Source organism: Miscanthus floridulus, chromosome 1 (assembly GCF_019320115.1).
Source record: "Miscanthus floridulus cultivar M001 chromosome 1, ASM1932011v1, whole genome shotgun sequence".
Lineage (NCBI taxonomy): Eukaryota > Viridiplantae > Streptophyta > Magnoliopsida > Poales > Poaceae > Miscanthus > Miscanthus floridulus.
Genome location: NC_089580.1, coordinates 100,243,197 through 100,263,690, shown reverse-complemented (window position 1 = coordinate 100,263,690; position 20,494 = coordinate 100,243,197). Strand labels below are relative to the sequence as shown.

At 46.4% G+C, this 20,494-nt stretch overlaps 1 protein-coding gene across 1 annotated transcript in view; it reads left to right on the top strand.

Moving 5' to 3' along the window:
* LOC136460774 (uncharacterized) overlaps nucleotides 1-19,966 on the top strand; it is a 70,439-nt gene extending 50,473 nt beyond the window's left edge. The window contains exons 3-5 of the mRNA XM_066460352.1: nucleotides 19,299-19,392; nucleotides 19,680-19,749; nucleotides 19,822-19,966. Of these exons, the coding sequence (XP_066316449.1) occupies nucleotides 19,299-19,392; nucleotides 19,680-19,749; nucleotides 19,822-19,966 (309 nt within the window). The remainder of the gene's footprint in view (nucleotides 1-19,298; nucleotides 19,393-19,679; nucleotides 19,750-19,821) is intronic.
* The last annotated feature ends 528 nt before the right edge of the window (nucleotides 19,967-20,494 follow it).

Sequence of the window (20,494 nt, the reverse complement as noted above, 5' to 3'; positions counted from 1 at the left end):
ACCTATCTAACCTAGTCTCCAAACGGACCGAAATGAGATTCCACATGACCCACGTCACCTAGGAGTTCTATCGGGTGTGTCCAAAATGACTTTCCAAGCATATGGTAGGTTCAGCGTAAACCATGCAACTATCTTGTGTTAGGATTAGCACTATCTCCAAATGGACCAAATCGAGCTTCCACCTGAGGCTCGTCACCTAGGAGTACCATCGGGTGCGTCCAAGCCGATTTCTAAGCATATGGTATGTTTGGCGCAAACCGTGCACCAATCTAACACTGTCTCCAAACAGACCGAAATGAGATTCCACATGACCCATGTCACCTAGGAGTTCTATCGGGTGTGTCCAAAACAATTTTCGAGCCTGTGGTATGTTCGACGCAAACCATGCACCTATCGTGCATCAACATTAGCATTATCTCCAAACAGACTGAAACGAGCATCCACTTGAGCCTCGTCACCTAGGAGTACCATCGGGTGCATCCAAAATGATTTCCAAGCCTATGGTACAGTCAACACAAACCGTGCACCTATCTTGCGTCTGGATTAGCAATCTCTCCAAACAGACCGAATCGAGCTCCCACTTGAGCCTCATCAACTAGTAGTACCATCCGGTGCGTCCAATATTATTTCTGAGCCTATGGTATGTTTGGCGCAAACCGTGCACCTATCTAGCGTCTGGATTAGCAATCTCTCCAAACAGACCGAATCGAGCTCCCACTTGAGCCTCATCAACTAGTAGTACCATCCGGTGCGTCCAATATTATTTCTGAGCCTATGGTATGTTTGGCGCAAACCGTGCACCTATCTAGCACTATCTCCAAATGGACTGAAATGAGATTCGAAATGACCCACGTCACCTAGGAGTTCTGTCGGGTGTGTCCAAAATGACTTCCAAGCATATGGTAGGTTCAGCGTAAACCATGCACCTATCTTGCATCAGGACTAGCACTATCTCCAAACGGACCGAATCGAGCTTCCACTTAAGCCTCGTCAACTAGGAGTACCATCAGGTGCGTCCAAGACGATTTCTAAGCCTATAGTATATTTGGCACAAACCGTTCACCTATCTAACACTGTCTCCAAACAGATCGAAATAGGATTCCACATGACCCACGTCACCTAGGAGATCCATCGGTTGCGTCCAAAATGATTTCCAAGCCTATGGTACATTCAACGTAAACCGTGCACCTATCTTGCGTCAAGATTATCACTCTCTCCAAATGGACCGATTCGAGCTTCCACTTGAGCCTATAGTATGTTTGGCACAAACCGTTCACCTATCTAACACTGTCTACAAACAGACCGAAATGGGATTCCACATGACCCACGTCACCTAGGAGTTCTCTTGGGTGTGTCCAAAATGATTTTTGAACCTGTGGTATGTTTGATGCAAACCGTGCACCTATCTTGCGTCAACATTAGCAGTATCTCCTAATGGACTGAAACGAGATTCCACTTAAGCCTCGTCACCTATGAGTACCATCGGGTGCGTCCAAAATGATTTCTGAGCCTATGGTACGTTTGGAGCAAACCGTGCACCTATTTTGCACCGATACTAACACAATCTCCAAATGGACCAAAATTAGATTCCACATGACCCACGTCACCTAGGAGTTCTATCGGGTGTGTCCTAAACGACTTCAAGCATATGGTACGTTCAACGTAAACTATGCACCTATCTTGCGTCAGGATTAGCACTATCTCCAAATGGACCAAATCAAGCTTCCACTTTAGCCTCGTCACCTAGGAGTACCATCGGGTGCGTCAAAATGAGTTCTAAGCCTATGGTATGTTTGACGTGAAACCGAGCACCTATCTTGCATCGACACTAACACTGTCTCCGAACGGACTGAAACGAGATTCCACATGACCGACGTCACCTAGGAGATCCATCGCGTGCGTCCAAACCAATTTCCAAGCCTTTGGTACTTTCAACGCAAACCATGCATTTATCTTGCATCAAGATTAGCACTCTCTCCAAACGGACCGAATCAAGCTTCCTCTTGAGCCTCATCAACTAGGAGTACCATCAGGTGCGTCCAAGATGATTTCTGAGCCTATGGTATGTTTGGCGCAAACCGTGCACCTATCTAACAATATCTCCAAATGGACTGAAATAAGATTGCACATGACCCACGTCACCTAGGTGTGTCCAAACTAACTTCCAAGAATCTGGTAGGTTAGGCATAAACCATGCACCTATCTTGCGTCAGGATTAGCACTATCTCCAAATGGACCAAATCGAGCTTCCACCTGAGCCTCGTCAACTAAGAGTACCATCGGGTGCGTTTAAATCCATTGCTGATCCTATGGTACGTTTGACGCAAAACCGAGCACCTATATTGCATTCAACACTAACACTGTCTCCAAATGGACAGAAACGAGATTTCACATGACCAACGTCACGTTGGAGATCCATCAGGTGCATCCAAAACAATTTCCAAGCCAATGGCACATTCAACGCAAATGGTGCAACTATCTTGCGTCAAGATTAGCACTATCTCCAAATGGACTGAATCAAGCTTCCACTTGAGCCTCGTCACCTAGGAGTACCATCGGGTGCGTCCAAGACGATTTTCTGAGCCTATGGTATGTTTGGCGCAAACCGTGCACCTATCTAACACTGTTTCCAAATAGACCGAAATGAGATTCAACATGACCCACATCACCTAGGAGGTCTATCGGGTGTGTCCAAAACGACTTCCAAGCATATGGTACGTTCGGCGTAAACCATGCACCTATATTGCGTCAGGATTAGCACTATCTCCAAATGGACCAAATCGAGCTTCCACCTGAGCCTCATCACCTAGGAGTACCATCGGGTGTGTCTAAAACAATTTCTGAGCCTATGGTACGTTTGACGCGAAACCGAGCACCTATCTTGCATCGACACTGACACTGTCTCCAACCAGAGTGAAATGAGATTCCACATGACCAACGTCACCTAGGAGATCCATCGGGTGCGTCCAAAATGATTTCCAAGCCTATGGTACATTCAACGCAAACCATGCGCCTATCTTGTGTGAAGATTAGCACTCTCTCCAAATGGACCGAATCGAGCTTCCACTTGAGCCTCGTCACATAGGAGTACCATCGGGTGTGTCCAAGACAATTTTCTGAGCCTATGGTATGTTTGGCGCAAACCGTGCACCTATCTAACCTAGTCTCCAAACGGACCGAAATGAGATTCCACATGACCCACGTCACCTAGGAGTTCTATCGGGTGTGTCCAAAATGACTTTCCAAGCATATGGTAAGTTCGGCATAAACCATGCAACTATCTTGTGTTAGGATTAGCACTATCTCCAAATGGACAAAATCGAGCTTCCACCTGAGGCTCGTCACCTAGCAGTACGATCGGGTGCGTCCAAGCCGATTTCTGAGCATATGGTATGTTTGGCGCAAACCGTGCACCAATCTAACACTGTCTCCAAACAGACCGAAATGAGATTCCACATGACCCATGTCACCTAGGAGTTCTATCGGGTGTGTCCAAAACAATTTTCGAGCCTATGGTATGTTCGACGCAAACCATGCACCTATCGTGCATCAACATTAGCATTATCTCCAAACAGACTAAAACGAGCATCCACTTGAGCCTCGTCACCTAGGAGTACCATCGGGTGCATCCAAAATGATTTCCAAGCCTATGGTACATTCAACACAAACCGTGCACCTATCTTGCGTCTGGATTAGCAATCTCTCCGAACGGACCAAATCGAGCTCCCACTTGAGCCTCATCAACTAGGAGTACCATCCGGTGCGTCCAAGATTATTTCTGAGCTTGTGGTATGTTTGGCGCAAACCATGCACCTATCTAGCACTATCTCCAAATGGACCGAAATGAGATTCGAAATGACCCACGTCACCTAGGAGTTCTGTCGGGTGTGTCCAAAATGACTTCCAAGCATATGGTAGGTTCGGCGTAAACCATGCACCTATCTTGCATCAGGACTAGCACTATCTCCAAACAGACTGAATCGAGCTTCCACTTAAGCCTCGTCAACTAGGAGTACCATCGGGTGCGTCCAAGATGATTTCTAAGCCTATAGTATATTTGGCACAAACCGTTCACCTATCTAACACTGTCTCCAAACAGACTGAAATAGGATTCCACATGACCCACGTCACCTAGGAGATCCATCGGTTGCGTCCAAAATGATTTCCAAGCCTATGGTACATTCAACGTAAACCGTGCACCTATCTTGCGTCAAGATTAGCACTCTCTCCAAACAGACCGATTCGAGCTTCCACTTGAGCCTCGTCACCTAGGAGTACCATCGGGTGTGTCCAAGACGATTTCCGAGCCTACGGTATGTTTGGCGCAAACCGTTCACCTATCTAACACAGTCTCCAAACGGACCGAAATGTGATTTCACATGACCCATGTCACCTAGTAGTTCAATCGGGTGTGTCCAAAATGACTTCCAATCATATGGTACGATCGGCGTAAACCATGCACCTATCTTGCGTTAGGGTTAGCACTATCACCAAATGGACGAAATAGAGCTTCCACAAGAGCCTCGTCACCTAGGAGTACCATCGGGTGTGTCTAAAATGATTTCTGAGCCTATGGTATGTTTGACGCGAAACCAAGCACCTATCATGCATCGACACTAATACTATCTCCAAACGGACCGAAGTGAGATTCCACATGACCCATGTCACGTAGGAGTTCTATCGGGTGTGTCGAAAATGACTTCCAAGCATATGGTACGTTCGGCGTAAACCAAGCACCTGTCTTGCGTCTAGATTACCACTATCTCCAAATGGACCAAATCGAGCTTCCACTTGAGCATCGTCACCTAGGAGTACCATCGGGTGTGTCTAAAATGATTTATGAGCCTATGGTACGTTTGATGCGAAACCGAGCACCTATCTTGCATCGACACTAACTCTGTCTCCAAATGGACTGAAATGAGATTCCACATGACCAACGTCACCTAGGAGATCCATCGGGTGCGCCCAAAAAATTTCCAAGCCTATGGTACATTCAACGCAAACCGTGCACCTATCTTGCGTCAAGATTAGCACTCTCTCCAAACGGACCAAATCGAGCTTCCACTTGAGCCTCATCACCTCGGAGTACCATCGGGTGCGTCCAAGACGATTTTCTAAGCCTATGGTATGTTTGGCGCAAACCGTGCACCTATCTAACCCTGTTGCCAAATGGACTGAAATGAGATTCCACATGACCCACATCTTGTGTGTGTCCAAAATGGCTTCCAAGCGTATGGTAGGTTCGGCGTAAACCATGCACCTATCTTGCATCAGTACTAGCACTATCTCCAAATGGACCAAATCGAGCTTCCACTTGAGCATCGTCACCTAGGAGTACCATCGGGTGCGTTTAAAATGATTTCTGAGCCTATGGTACGATAGACGCGAAACCGAGCACCTGTCTTCCATTTGACACTAACACTGTCTCCAAACGGACTGAAACAAGATTCCACATGACCAACGTCACCTAGGAGATCCATCGGGTACGTCCAAAATGATTTCCAAGCCTATGGTACATTCAACGCAAACCGTGCACCTATCTTGCATCCAGATTAGCACTCTCTCCAAACGTACCGAATCGAGCTTCCACTTAAGTCTCGTCACCTAGGAGTACCATCAGGTGCATCCAAGACGATTTCTAAGCCTATAGTATGTTTGGCACAAACCGTTCACCTATCTAACACTGTCTCCAAACAGACCGAAATGGGATTCCACATGACCCACGTCACCTAGGAGTTCTATTGGGTGTGTCCAAAACGATTTTTGAACCTGTGGTATGTTTGGCGCAAACCGTGCACCTATCTTGCGTCAACATTAGCAGTATCTCCTAATGGACTGAAACGAGATTCCACTTAAGCCTTGTCACCTATGAGTACCATCGGGTGCGTCCAAAACGATTTCTGAGCCTATGGTACGTTTGGAGCAAACCGTGCACCTATTTTGCACCGATACTAACACAATCTCCAAATGGACCAAAATCAGATTCCACATGACCCACGTCACCTAGGAGTTCTATCGGGTGTGTCCTAAACGACTTCAAGCATATGGTACGTTCTACGTAAACCATGCATCTATCTTGCGTCAGGATTAGCACTATCTCCAAATGGACCAAATCAAGCGTCCACTTTAGCCTCATCACCTAGGAGTACCATTGGGTGCGTCAAAATGAGTTCTGAGCCAATGGTATGTTTGACGTGAAACCGAGCACCTATCTTGCATCGACACTAACACTGTCTCTGAACGGACTGAAACAAGATTCCACATGACCGACGTCACCTAGGAGATCCATCGGGTGCGTCCAAACCAATTTCCAAGCCTTTGGTACTTTCAACGCAAACCGTGCATTTATCATGCGTCAAGATTAGCACTCTCTCCAAACGGACCGAATCGAGCTTACACTTGAGCCTCATCAACTAGGAGTACCATCAGGTGCGTCCCAGATGATTTTCTGAGCCTATGGTATGTTTGGCGCAAACCGTGCACCTATCTAACATTATCTCCAAACGGACTGAAATAAGATTGCACATGACCCACGTCACCTAGGTGTGTCCAAACTAACTTCCAAGAAGCTGGTAGGTTTGGCATAAACCATGCACCTATCTTGCGTCAGGATTAGCACTATCTCCAAATGGACCAAATCGAGCTTCCACCTGAGCCTCGTCAACTAAGAGTACCATCGGGTGCGTTTAAATCCATTGCTGAGCCTATGGTACGTTTGACGCGAAACCGAGCACCTATATTGCATTCAACACTAACACTGTCTCCAAATGGACACAAACAAGATTTCACATGACAAACGTCACGTTGGAGATCCATCGGGTGCATCCAAAATGATTTCCAAGCCAATGGTACATTCAACGCAAATGGTGCAACTATCTTGCGTCAAGATTAGCACTATCTCCAAATGGACCGAATCGAGCTTCCACTTGAGCCTCATCACCTAGGAGTACCATCGGGTGCGTCCAAGACGATTTTCTAAGCCTATGGTATGTTTGGCGCAAACCGTGCACCTATCTAACCCTGTCGCCAAACGGACCGAAATGAGATTCCACATGACCCACGTCTTGGGTGTGTCCAAAATGACTTCCAAGCATATGGTAGGTTCGACGTAAACCATGCACCTATCTTGCATCAGTACTAGCACTATCTCTAAATGGACCAAATCGAGCTTCCACTTGAGCATCGTCACCTAGGAGTACCATCGGGTGCGTTTAAAATGATTTCTGAGCCTATGGTACGATAGATGCGAAACCGAGCACCTGTCTTGCATTTGACACTAACACTGTCTCCAAACGGACTGAAACGAGATTCCACATGACCAACGTCACCTAGGAGATCCATCGGGTACGTCCAAAATGATTTCCAAGCCTATGGTACATTCAACGCAAACCGTGCACCTATCTTGCATCCAGATTAGCACTCTCTCCAAACGGACCGAATCAAGCTTTCACTTAAGCCTCGTCACCTAGGAGTACCATCGGGTGCGTCCAAGATGATTTCTAAGCCTATAGTATGTTTGGCACAAACCGTTCATCTATCTATCACTGTCTACAAACATACCGAAATGGGATTCCACATGACCCACGTCACCGAGGAGTTCTCTTGGGTGTGTCCAAAATGATTTTTGAACCTGTGGTATGTTTGGTGCAAACCGTGCACCTATCTTGCGTCAACATTAGTCAGTATCTCTCTAATGGACTGAAACGAGATTCCACTTAAGCCATCGTCACCTATGAGTACCATGCGGGTGCGTCCAAAATGATTTCTAAGCCTTTGGTACGTTTGGAGGCAAACCGTGCACCTATTTTGCCACAACCGATACTAACACAATCTATAAATGGACCAAATCAGATTCCACATGACCCACGTCACCTAGGAGGTTCTAATCGGGTGTGTCCCACTAAACGACTTCAAAGCATATGGTACGTTTCTACCGTAAACCATGCACGTCTATCTTGCCGTCAGGATAGCACTATCCTCCAAATGGACCCAAATCAAGCTTCCACTTTAACCTCGTTCACCTAGGAGTAACCATCGGGTGCGTCAAATGAGTTCTGAGCCTATGGGTATGTATTGACGGGAAACCAAGCACCTATCTTGCAAGCGACACTAAACACTGTCTCCGAACGGACTGAATGAGATTCCACATGAACCGACGTCACCTGAGGAGATCCATCCGCGTGCGTCCAAACATTTCCAATTTCCAAGCCTTTGGTACTTTCAACGCAAACCATGCATTTATCTTGCATCAAGATTAGCACTCTCTCCAAATGGACTGAATCAAGCTTCCTCTTGAGCCTCATCAACTAGGAGTACCATCAGGTGCGTCCAAGATGATTTCTGAGCCTATGGTATGTTTGGCGCAAACCGTGCACCTATCTAACATTATCTCAAAACGGACCGAAATAAGATTGCACATGACCCACGTCACCTAGGTGTGTCCAAACTAACTTCCAAGAATCTGGTAGGTTCGGCATAAACCATGCACCTATCTTGCGTCAGGATTAGCACTATCTCCAAATGGACCAAATCGAGCTTCCACCTGAGCCTCGTCAACTAAGAGTACCATCGGGTGCGTTTAAATCCATTGCTGAGCCTATGGTACGTTTGACGCAAAACTGAGCACCTATATTGCATTCAACACTAACACTGTCTCCAAATGGACAGAAACGAGATTTCACATGACCAACGTCACATTAGAGATCCATCGGGTGCATCCAAAACGATTTCCAAGCCAATGGCACATTCAACGCAAATGGTGCAACTATCTTGCGTCAAGATTAGCACTATCTCCAAATGGACCGAATCGAGCTTCCACTTGAGCCTCGTCACCTAGGAGTACCATCGGGTGCGTCCAAGACGATTTTATGAGCCTATGGTATGTTTGGCGCAAACCGTGCACCTATCTAACACTGTTTCCAAATAGACCGAAATGAGATTCAACATGACCCACATCACCTAGGAGTTCTATCGGGTGTGTCCAAAGCGACTTCCAAGCATATGGTACGTTCGGCATAAACCATGCACCTATATTGCGTCAGGATTAGCACTATCTCCAAATGGACCAAATCGAGCTTCCACCTGAGCCTCATCACCTAGGAGTACCATCGGGTGTGTCAAAAACAATTTCTGAGCCTATGGTACGTTTGACGCGAAACCGAGCACCTATCTTGCATCGACACTGACACTGTCTCCAAACAGAGTGAAATGAGATTCCACATGACCAACGTCACCTAGGAGATCCATCGGGTGCGTCCAAAATGATTTCCAAGCCTATGGTACATTCAACGCAAACCATGCGCCTATCTTGTGTGAAGATTAGCACTCTCTCCAAATGGACCGAATCGAGCTTCCACTTGAGCCAGTCACATAGGAGTACCATCGGGTGTGTCCAAGATGATTTTCTGAGCCTATGGTATGTTTGGCGCAAACCGTGCACCTATCTAACCTAGTCTCCAAACGGACCGAAATGAGATTCCACATGATCCACGTCACCTAGGAGTTCTATCGGGTGTGTCCAAAATGACTTTCCAAGCATATGGTAGGTTCGGCGTAAACCATGCAACTATCTTGTGTTAGGATTAGCACTATCTCCAAATGGACAAAATCGAGCTTCCACCTGAGGCTCGTCACCTAGCAGTACCATCGGGTGCGTCCAAGCCGATTTCTGAGCATATGGTATGTTTGGCGCAAACCGTACACCAATCTAACACTGTCTCCAAATAGACCGAAATGAGATTCCACATGACCCATGTCACCTATGAGTTCTATCGGGTGTGTCCAAAACAATTTTCGAGCCTGTGGTATGTTCGACGCAAACCGTGCACCTATCGTGCATCAACATTAGCATTATCTCCAAACAGACTGAAACGAGCATCCACTTGAGCCTCGTCACCTAGGAGTACCATCGGGTGCATCCAAAATGATTTCCAAGCCTATGGTACATTCAACACAAACCGTGCACCTATCTTGCGTCTGGATTAGCAATCTCTCCAAACAGACCGAATCAAGCTCCCACTTGAGCCTCATCAACTAGGAGTACCATCCGGTGCGTCCAATATTATTTCTGAGCCTATGGTATGTTTGGCGCAAACCGTGCACCTATCTAGCACTATCTCCAAATGGACCAAAATGAGATTCGAAATGACCCACATCACCTAGGAGTTCTGTCGGGTGTGTCCAAAATGACTTCCAAGCATATGGTAGGTTCGGCGTAAACCATGCACCTATCTTACATCAGGACTAGCACTATCTCCAAACAGACCGAATCGAGCTTCCACTTAAGCCTCGTCAACTAGGAGTACCATCGGGTGCGTCCAAGACGATTTCTGAGCCTATAGTATATTTGGCACAAACCGTTCACCTATCTAACACTGTCTCCAAACAGACCGAAATGGGATTCCACATGACCCACGTCACCTAGGAGATCCATCGGTTGTGTCCAAAATGATTTCCAAGCCTATGGTACATTCAACGTAAACCGTGCACCTATCTTGCGTCAAGATTAGCACTCTCTCCAAACGGACCGATTCGAGCTTCCACTTGAGCCTCGTCACCTAGAAGTACCATCGGGTGTGTCCAAGACGATTTCCGAGACTACGGTATGTTTGGCGCAAACCGTTCACCTATCTAACACAGTCTCCAAACGGACCGAAATGTGATTTCACATGACCCATGTCACCTAGTAGTTCAATCGGGTGTGTCCAAAATGACTTCCAAGCATATGGTACGATCGGCGTAAACCATGCACCTATCTTGCGTTAGGGTTAGCACTATCACCAAATGGATGAAATAGAGCTTCCACAAGAGCCTCGTCACCTAGGAGTACCATCGGGTGTGTCTAAAATTATTTGTGAGCCTATGGTACGTTTGACGCAAAACCGAGCACCTATCATGCATCGACACTAATACTATCTCCAAACGGACCAAAGTGACATTCCACATGACCCACGTCACCTATGAGTTCTATCGGGTGTGTCGAAAATGACTTCCAAGCATATGGTACGTTCGGCGTAAACCAAGCAACTGTCTTGCGTCAGGATTACCACTATCTCCAAATGGACCAAATCGAGCTTCCACTTGAGCATCGTCACCTAGGAGTACCATCGGGTGTGTCTAAAATGATTTCTGAGCCTATGCTACGATAGACGCGAAACCGAGCACCTGTCTTGCATTTGACACTAACACTGTCTTCAAACGGACTAAAACGAGATTCCACATGACCAACGTCACCTAGGAGATCCATCGGGTACGTCCAAAATGATTTCCAAGCCTATGGTACATTCAACGCAAACCGTGCACCTATCTTGCATCCAGATTAGCACTCACTCCAAACGGACCAAATCGAGCTTCCACTTAAGTCTCGTCACCTAGGAGTACCATCGGGTGCGTCCAAGACGATTTCTAAGCCTATAGTATGTTTGGCACAAACCGTTCACCTATCTAACACTGTCTCCGAATAGACCGAAATGGGATTCCACATGACCCACATCACCTAGGAGTTCAATTGGGTGTGTCCAAAACGATTTTTGAACCTGTGGTATGTTTGGCGCAAACCGTGCACCTATCTTGCGTCAACATTAGCAGTATCTCCTAATGGACTGAAACGAGATTCCACTTAAGCCTCGTCACCTATGAGTACCATCGGGTGCGTCCAAAACGATTTCTGAGCCTTTGGTGCGTTTGGAGCAAACCGTGCACCTATTTTGCACCGATACTAACACAATCTCCAAATGGACCAAAATGAGATTCCACATGACCCACGTCACCTAGGAGTTCTATCGGGTGTGTCCTAAACGACTTCAAGCATATGGTATGTTCTACGTAAACCATGCACCTATCTTGCGTCAGGATTAGCACTATCTCCAAATGGACCAAATCAAGCTTCCACTTGAGCATCGTCACCTAGGAGTACCATCGGGTGTATTTAAAATGATTTCTGAGCCTATGGTACGATAGATGTGAAACCGAGCACCTGTCTTGCATTTGACACTAACACTGTCTCCAAATGAACTGAAACGAGATTCCACATGACCAACATCACCTAGGAGATCCATCGGGTACGTCCAAAATGATTTCCAAGCCTATGGTACATTCAACGCAAACCGTGCACCTATCTTGCATCCAGATTAGCACTCTCTCCAAACAGACCGAATCGAGCTTCCACTTAAGTCTCGTCACCTAGGAGTACCATCGGGTGCGTCCAAGACGATTTCTAAGCCTATAGTATGTTTGGCACAAACCGTTCACCTATCTAACACTGTCTCCAAATAGACCAAAATGGGATTCCACATGACCCACGTCACCTAGGAGTTCTATTGGGTGTGTCCAAAACGATTTTTGAACCTGTGGTATGTTTGGCGCAAACCGCGCACCTATCTTGCGTCAACATTAGCAGTATCTCCTAATGGACTGAAACGAGATTCCACTTAAGCCTCGTCACCTATGAGTACCATTGGGTGCATCCAAAACGATTTCTAAGCCTATGGTATGTTTGGAGCAAACCGTGCACCTATTTTGCACCGATACTAACACAATCTCCAAATGGACCAAAATCAGATTCCACATGACCCACGTCACCTAGGAGTTCTATCGGGTGTGTCCTAAACGACTTCAAGCATATGGTATGTTCTACGTAAACCATGCACCTATCTTGCGTCAGGATTAGCACTATCTCCAAATGGACCAAATCAAGCTTCCACTTTAGCCTCATCACCTAGGAGTACCATTGGGTGCGTCAAAATGAGTTCTGAGCCAATGGTATGTTTGACGTGAAACCGAGCACCTATCTTGCATCGACACTAACACTGTCTCCGAACGGACTGAAACAAGATTCCACATGACCGACGTCACCTAGGAGATCCATCGGTTGCGTCCGAACCAATTTCCAAGCCTTTGGTACTTTCAACGCAAACAGTGCATTTATCTTGTGTCAAGATTAGCACTCTCTCCAAACGGACCGAATCGAGCTTCCACTTGAGCCTCATCAACTAGGAGTACCATCAGGTGCGTCCAAGATGATTTCTGAGCCTATGGTATGTTTGGCGCAAACCGTGCACCTATCTAACATTATCTCCAAACGGACCGAAATAAGATTCCACATGACCCATGTCACCTAGGTGTGTCCAAACTGACTTCCAAGCATCTAGTAGGTTTGGCGTAAACCATACACCTATCTTGCGTCAGGATTAGCACTATCTCCAAATGGACCAAATCGAGCTTCCACCTGAGCCTCGTCAACTAAGAGTACCATCGGGTGTGTTTAAATCAATTGCTGAGCCTATGGTACGTTTGACACGAAACCGAGCACCTATATTGCATTCAACACTAACACTGTCTCCAAATGGACAGAAACAAGATTTCACATGACAAACGTCACGTTGGAGATCCATCGGGTGCATCCAAAACGATTTCCAAGCCAATGGTACATTCAACGCAAATGGTGCAACTATCTTGCGTCAAGATTAGCACTATCTCCAAATGGACCGAATCGAGCTTCCACTTGAGCCTCATCACCTAGGAGTACCATCGGGTGCGTCCAAGACGATTTTCTAAGCCTATGGTATGTTTGGCGCAAACCGTGCACCTATCTAACCCTATCGCCAAACGGACCGAAATGAGATTCCACATGACCCATGTCTTGGGTGTGTCCAAAATGACTTACAAGCATATGGTAGGTTCGGCATAAACCATGCACCTATCTTGCATCAGTACTAGCACTATCTCCAAATGGACCAAATCGAGCTTCCACTTGAGCATTGTCACCTAGGAGTACCATCGGGTGCGTTTAAAATGATTTCTGAGCCTATGGTACGATAGACGCGAAACCGAGCACCTGTCTTGCATTTGACACTAACACTGTCTCCAAACAGACTGAAACAAGATTCCACATGACCAACGTCACCTAGGAGATCCATCGGGTACGTCCAAAATGATTTCCAAGCCTATGGTACATTCAACGCAAACCGTGCACCTATCTTGCATCCAGATTAGCACTCTCTCCAAACGGACCGAATCAAGCTTTCACTTAAGCCTCGTCACCTAGGAGTACCATCAGGTGCGTCCAAGATGATTTCTAAGCCTATAGTATGTTTGGCACAAACCGTTCACCTATCTAACACTGTCTCCAAACAGACCAAAATCGGATTCCACATGACCCACGTCACCTAGGAGTTCTCTTGGGTGTGTCCAAAACGATTTTTGAACCTATGGTATGTTTTGTGCAAACCGTGCACCTATCTTGCGTCAACATTAGCAGTATCTCCTAATGGACTGAAACGAGATTCCACTTAAGCCTCGTCACCTATGAGTACCATCGGGTGCGTCCAAAATGATTTCTGAGCCTATGGTACGTTTGGAGCAAACCGTGCACCTATTTTGCACCGATACTAACACAATCTCCAAATGGACCAAAATTAGATTCCACATGACCCACGTCACCTAGGAGTTATATCGGGTGTGTCCTAAACGACTTCAAGCATATGGTACGTTCTACGTAAACCATGCACCTATCTTGCGTCAGGATTAGCACTATCTCCAAATGGACCAAATCAAGCTTCCACTTTAGCCTCGTCACCTAGGAGTACCATCGGGTGCGTCAAAATGAGTTCTGAGCCTATGGTATGTTTGACGTGAAACCGAGCACCTATCTTGCATCAACACTAACACTATCTCCGAATGGACTGAAACGAGATTCCACATGACCGACGTCACCTAGGAGATCCATCACGTGCGTCCAAACCAATTTCCATGCCTTTGGTACTTTCAACGCAAACCATGCATTTATCTTGCGTCAAGATTAGCACTCTATCCAAACGGACCGAATCGAGCTTCCTCTTGAGCCTCATCAACTAGGAGTACCATCAGGTGCGTCCAAGATGATTTCTGAGCCTATGGTATGTTTGGCGCAAACCGTGCACCTATCTAACATTATCTCCAAATGGGCCGAAATAAGATTGCACATGACCCACGTCACCTAGGTGTGTCCAAACTAACTTCCAAGAATCTGGTAGGTTTGGCATAAACCATGCACCTATCATGTGTCAAGATTAGCACTATCTCCAAATGGACCAAATCGAGCTTCCACCTGAGCCTCGTCAACTAAGAGTACCATCGGGTGCGTTTAAATCCATTGCTGAGCCTATGGTACGTTTGACGCAAAACCGAGCACCTATATTGCATTCAACACTAACACTGTCTCCAAATGGACAGAAATGAAATTTCACATGACCAACGTCACGTTGGAGATCCATCGGGTGCATCCAAAACGATTTCCAAGCCAATGGCACATTCAACGCAAATGGTGCAACTATCTTGCGTCAAGATTAGCACTATCTCCAAATGGACTGAATCGAGCTTCCACTTGAGCCTCGTCACCTAGGAGTACCATCGGGTGCGTCCAAGACGATTTTCTGAGCCTATGGTATGTTTGGCGCAAACCGTGCACATGTCTAACGCTGTTTCCAAATAGACCGAAATGAGATTCAACATGACCCACGTCACCTAGGAGTTCTATCGGGTGTGTCCAAAATGACTTCCAAGCATATGGTACGTTCGGCGTAAACCATGCACCTATATTGCGTCAGGATTAGCACTATCTCCAAATGGACCAAATCAAGCTCCCAGTTTAGCCTCATCACCTAGGAGTACCATCGGGTGCGTCTAAAACGATTTCTGAGCCTATGGTATTTTTGACGCAAACCGTGCACCTATCTTGCGTCAAGATTAACCCTCTCTCCAAATGGACTGAATCGAGCTTCCACTTGAGCCTCGTCACCTAGGAGTACCATCGGGTGCGTCCAATACGATTTTCTGAGCCTATGGTATGTTTGTTGCAAACCGTGCACCTATCTAACCTAGTCTCCAAACGGACCGAAATGAGATTCCACATGACCCACGTCACCTAGGAGTTCTATCGGTGTCGATGTTTGACCACTGATAGCCTGCCACAAGGGTAATCGGGGCAGTATGTTTGGGCTTCAGCGTATGCAGAACTCGACGGTTAATGCAAGAGACAGTTGATTTATCCTAGTTTGGGCCCTCGATCGTTGATCGAGTAATAGCCCTATGTCCAGTCGGCGTTAGCCTTTGTGTTGGATTGATTGTAAAGTGTTGTGTTGCGTTATCTAAGTCCCATCTCTTGGAACCCTGCCCTCCTTTATATAGTCAGGAGGTCAGAATCCTAGTCGGTTTACAATGAGAGTTCCTAGTAGGATTACAGAATAATACTACTACTAAGATTATATGGGAAGAATCCTAGTTAGACTAGATCTTCTCCCTTCCTTGCGGGGTATCCCATGGGTCCCACACCGACAAGCCCCCGAGCACTTCATGGTTGAGCTCTGGAAGTCTCGTCTTGTTCCTTCAGGTCTTGTTGAGTAGGAACAAGCGTCGTCCGAGTGCTTTCTTGAGCGAAACTGTGTAGCGCTTCGTGAGATCTTCGCGTGGTGTGTACCTTTTGAAGAAAAAAGTACTCCCATTTGGGTGTAGCCCCCGAGCCTCTTGCTGTTTGGCACAAGGAGTTGGAGGGTCTTCTCTTGAAATCGCTCTGATTCTTCGTCGAAGGGCTCCTGAGCATATACCTGGGTTCTTTGTTAAAAAGATCTTGGATATAGCCATGTCCAGGTTCTTTTTGTTGTGTGGTCTTGAAGTGGTTTGTCTTGAAGAAGTCTTCTGAGTGATGTGCGCTTTTTTGAAGGAAAAAGTGCACTCACTGAGTGTAGCCCCCAAGCCTCTTGCTATTTGGAACAAAAAGTTGGAGGGTCTTGAATCTTATGTTGTTTGAAAAACTGCTATCTTGAGGAAGTCTTCTGAGTGATGTGCACTTTTTTGAAGGAAAAAGTGCAGTCACTGAGCATAGCCCCCGAGCCTCTTGCTGGGTTCTTTTTATCCAAAAAGAACTTGGATACAGGTTCTTAACATGTTCTCTGGTAGTCTGCTGTTGTCAGATGTAGTTGTATGGTGGTGGTTGATAGTAAATGTTGTTTGTTCACAAGTTGTACAGTGTTGGTATATTCTTCCGAATATGCTCGTTCTCAAGTACTGCTCCTTCATGCCTGAGTCCTCTTTCATTGAATTCTGTCTTTTCACTGTATCCTTTGTTAGGTTTGTTCCATTGGTGCTCCCGGTCTATGTGCACTGCTTCTTTTGTCCTATAAATATCCTCCTTGTGTGCTGTTTTGATTCATCGAGCATTCTGTTGCTTTGTGTGAAATCTCCATAGTCATAAATATGGTAGTTTGTGAAGTAGAGCAGCCTCTGGGCGTATTTTGCAGTTCTTGTGTATCTTGCCATAGCTGGAGGGAGTCTTGTGATAGGGATTAGAGGTAGGCTAATCCTGCAGCAGCATTGTACTTGGAAGTACGTGGCGGTAGTCGGAGGGAGTCTTATGATGTGGGATACGTTCCTTCATCTGGCAGTTCTAGGTTGATTCTCATCGTCTGCCCTGAGACTGTCCGGTGCAGATCAACACCATATCCAGCGTCACATCGGACTTGGGTAGACAGATGCCTACCGGCCTTCTCTGCTCCATGTTGTCCCACCGTGCTGCTGATTTTCGCCTTGGATGCACTACGTCCGTCCTTTGAAGAAAACAGTGTAGCCGAGGGTGGTTTTTTCTACCGAGTAGCAATTTGGAACACGTAGTCGTTCCAGAGCCTAGCCATGTCCGAGTTCCTCTTTGCTACCTTGCTTGTCATAGTACCGAGTTTGTTGGGTCTTGTAAGATGTGTAATCTTCTATTTTTTGAAACCATTTATAATGGAAAGAATCTTGTCTTCTGAGTTGTCATTCTTTATTCTCCTGATGTCCCGGTTGTTTAAGAGATTCCCGAGTTCTTTTTGTAAGGACCGGGTTGTTGCGTTCCTTGTGAGCTAGCCCTTCTTTGCTTCATGGCTGATGAGTTCTTTTTGTAGTAATATGATGACTCCGCTATAGTGCTTGATGGATAAGTCTGAAATCTGCCCATTGAACTATACCATTGTGTGGATTTGTGCCATCCATCATTTTAGCTGTGTCAGTAAATGGACCATTGCGTCCTCATGCCATGTTAAAACAGGCCTGGTGGGCCGCGTTTTTACTGGTGTAAAATCTATTTAAGGGCCTTTCCTCTTCTTCTTCCTTACTACCCTAATTTTCCTTTGAAACCCTAGTCTTCAAACTTCCACCGCCGCCATTGTTGCCGTCATCTGAGCGCTGCTGTCTAAGCCTTCTCGATTCTTAGTGCCCCATTGCTTTTGCTAGTATATGGGTAGGAAGAAGTCGGCGAGTAAGTCCTAGGCAACCTTTGTCGACGAGGAAGCATCACTCTCCGTTATTGAAAATCAAGAATTCATGGCCATGAGGGCTGCTCAGAAGATCTGGCCGACTCCAACAACGACTGAAGATCAGCTTCGCGAGCTCATTAGCGATGGTCTGATTCAGAGCAAGGATATTGCTGATTGGAGAGCTCCAGGCGAGCATCGGGTCCCTGCTCCAGGTCCTGGTGAGATTATTCTTTTCGTCTCCTTTATCTGTGCCGGTCTCTACCTTCCTGCTTCTGCCTTTCTTCACCGATTTCTCAACTATTTTGGGATTAGCTTGAACCATCTTGCTCCCAACGTTGTCCTTCGTCTTTCTATTTTTGTTCATCTTAGTGAAACTTTCCTTGGAATTCCTCCTTCTCTTTCTCTCTTTCGTTACTTCTTTCGCCTGAAGCCACAACCCTGCTGCGATGACACCAATGTTCTTGGTGGCTGCAGGATTCAGTTTCGCCAGGGTCTTAAGAGCAAATTTTTTGACTATGACCTGGTTGATTCTGTGAGGGATTGGCGTGCTGACTGGTTTTATGCCGCCAACTTGATTCCTCCTCTTTCCGTTTATTCTGGATCTGGTCCCTTGGTTAATGACTGATGGGAAAAGAACCCTGTGATGATGGCTGAGGTCTAGGTGATCAAGCCGTTTCTTGAGAGGATTTGTACTCTGAAACAGCAAGGCTTGACAGGCTTCGGGATTATTTCTAGTTTTCTTTGCCACCGAGTTCAACCTCTGAAGGAGCAAGAAAACTACGGTTTCGAGTACTCTGGGGCGGAAGACCCTTCTCGTATGGTCCCTTCCCTTGAGTTGACTGATGAGGAGGTGCTCGAGCGTCTTTAGAAGATGCTAAAAGGAGTAAGCATCGTCCCGCTTGCTGTCCTTGAGTACAGTGCTAACAACCCGCCCCCTGCTGTGAGTTGTTCTTCTCTTATGCGGGTACTTTTGAATGTCTTTTGTCGTATCCACTTTTTGCTTAATCTTCTTTGTCTGGTTTTACTCTTTTATAGGAATTGGGGCGTAATTTTGCTGATCCAATTCCCCTAGATGATTTCCCTACAAATGTGGAGGCTAGGGTTAGTCTTGCTGGGGCATCCTTGACTAGTAAGTTTTAGACCACCACAATATTTCCTGGCATTTCTTCCGCAAACCTTGATGTATATGTAGAGTATGTTTCCCATCTGGTTCCTCGAGCTCCTCGTACTTTTGGGAAGAGGGGGCGAGCGAATAGTTCTTCTTCTGCTCCATCTACTGCCAAGAAGTCTCATCAGTTGAGTACTCGTCCAGGTACTCCAGTTGTAGCTAGCATGCTCTTAGGTGAGCATATTAATATGCTCTGTCCTTTTGTTGTTTGTTTTTATCTTTGACTGAGTACTTTTGTCCTTTTTCAGCTGGTGCTATGGTGGCCTTGGTCGAGAATGAGGAAGAAGAGGATGATGATGCCGCCCTCATTACTCATCAGTGAGTTCTTTTCTTGTTTTCCTGTTGTTGAACCCCTCTTTTTGTTTTGACTTTGGTTTTGTTCCCTTGTAGTAAGCGGTCATCGGGTTCGAGTTCTTCTGGGGCTCCAGTATCGGCCATGCTACTCCTGTCGCAGGGTGGTGGTGATGTTTTTGCTGCTGTGGTTCCCTGTGCGAGGTCTTCTTTTGGTTTTATGAAGAAGAAGATAGCTGAGTGAGTGAATTCTGGTTTTATTTCTTTGCTTCTGTTCTCCTTTTTTTCTTATTCTTATTGGTGAGTTTCATTGTCAACTTTCAGTCCTTCGTCTTCCTTGAACCCTCAGTCGACTTCTTGTTAGACCCTGGTGCGCCCTTGTGTACTGAGTCTCAGGACTCAGAACGCACAGTCGTTGAGGTGGCTGTGAGGGGGGTAGAGTACGCAGTCATTGATTTACTGACTCTTGAGGTGACCGTGGCCATGGCGGCGAATTCATCTGAGGGGTTGGCTGTGGCTTCCCAGGAGATTACCCTGGTTGCACCTTCTTTGCATCGGCCGGCTTCTCCCTCTCCTGTTCTTGCTTCTGGTGGTCCGCCTTTGGCTGATGACGTGGTGCAGCAATTTGATGCCACTCATCGATTGTCGGAGCTGACCGCTGCCTGGGGAAACTTGGCGACCTTTGCGACTTCTTTCGGGGAAAAGCTACAGGTAAGTTTTTCTAAAGTTCTTTCTTTGGATGTTTGTCTTTCTTCTGTCCTTATGTCTTGTT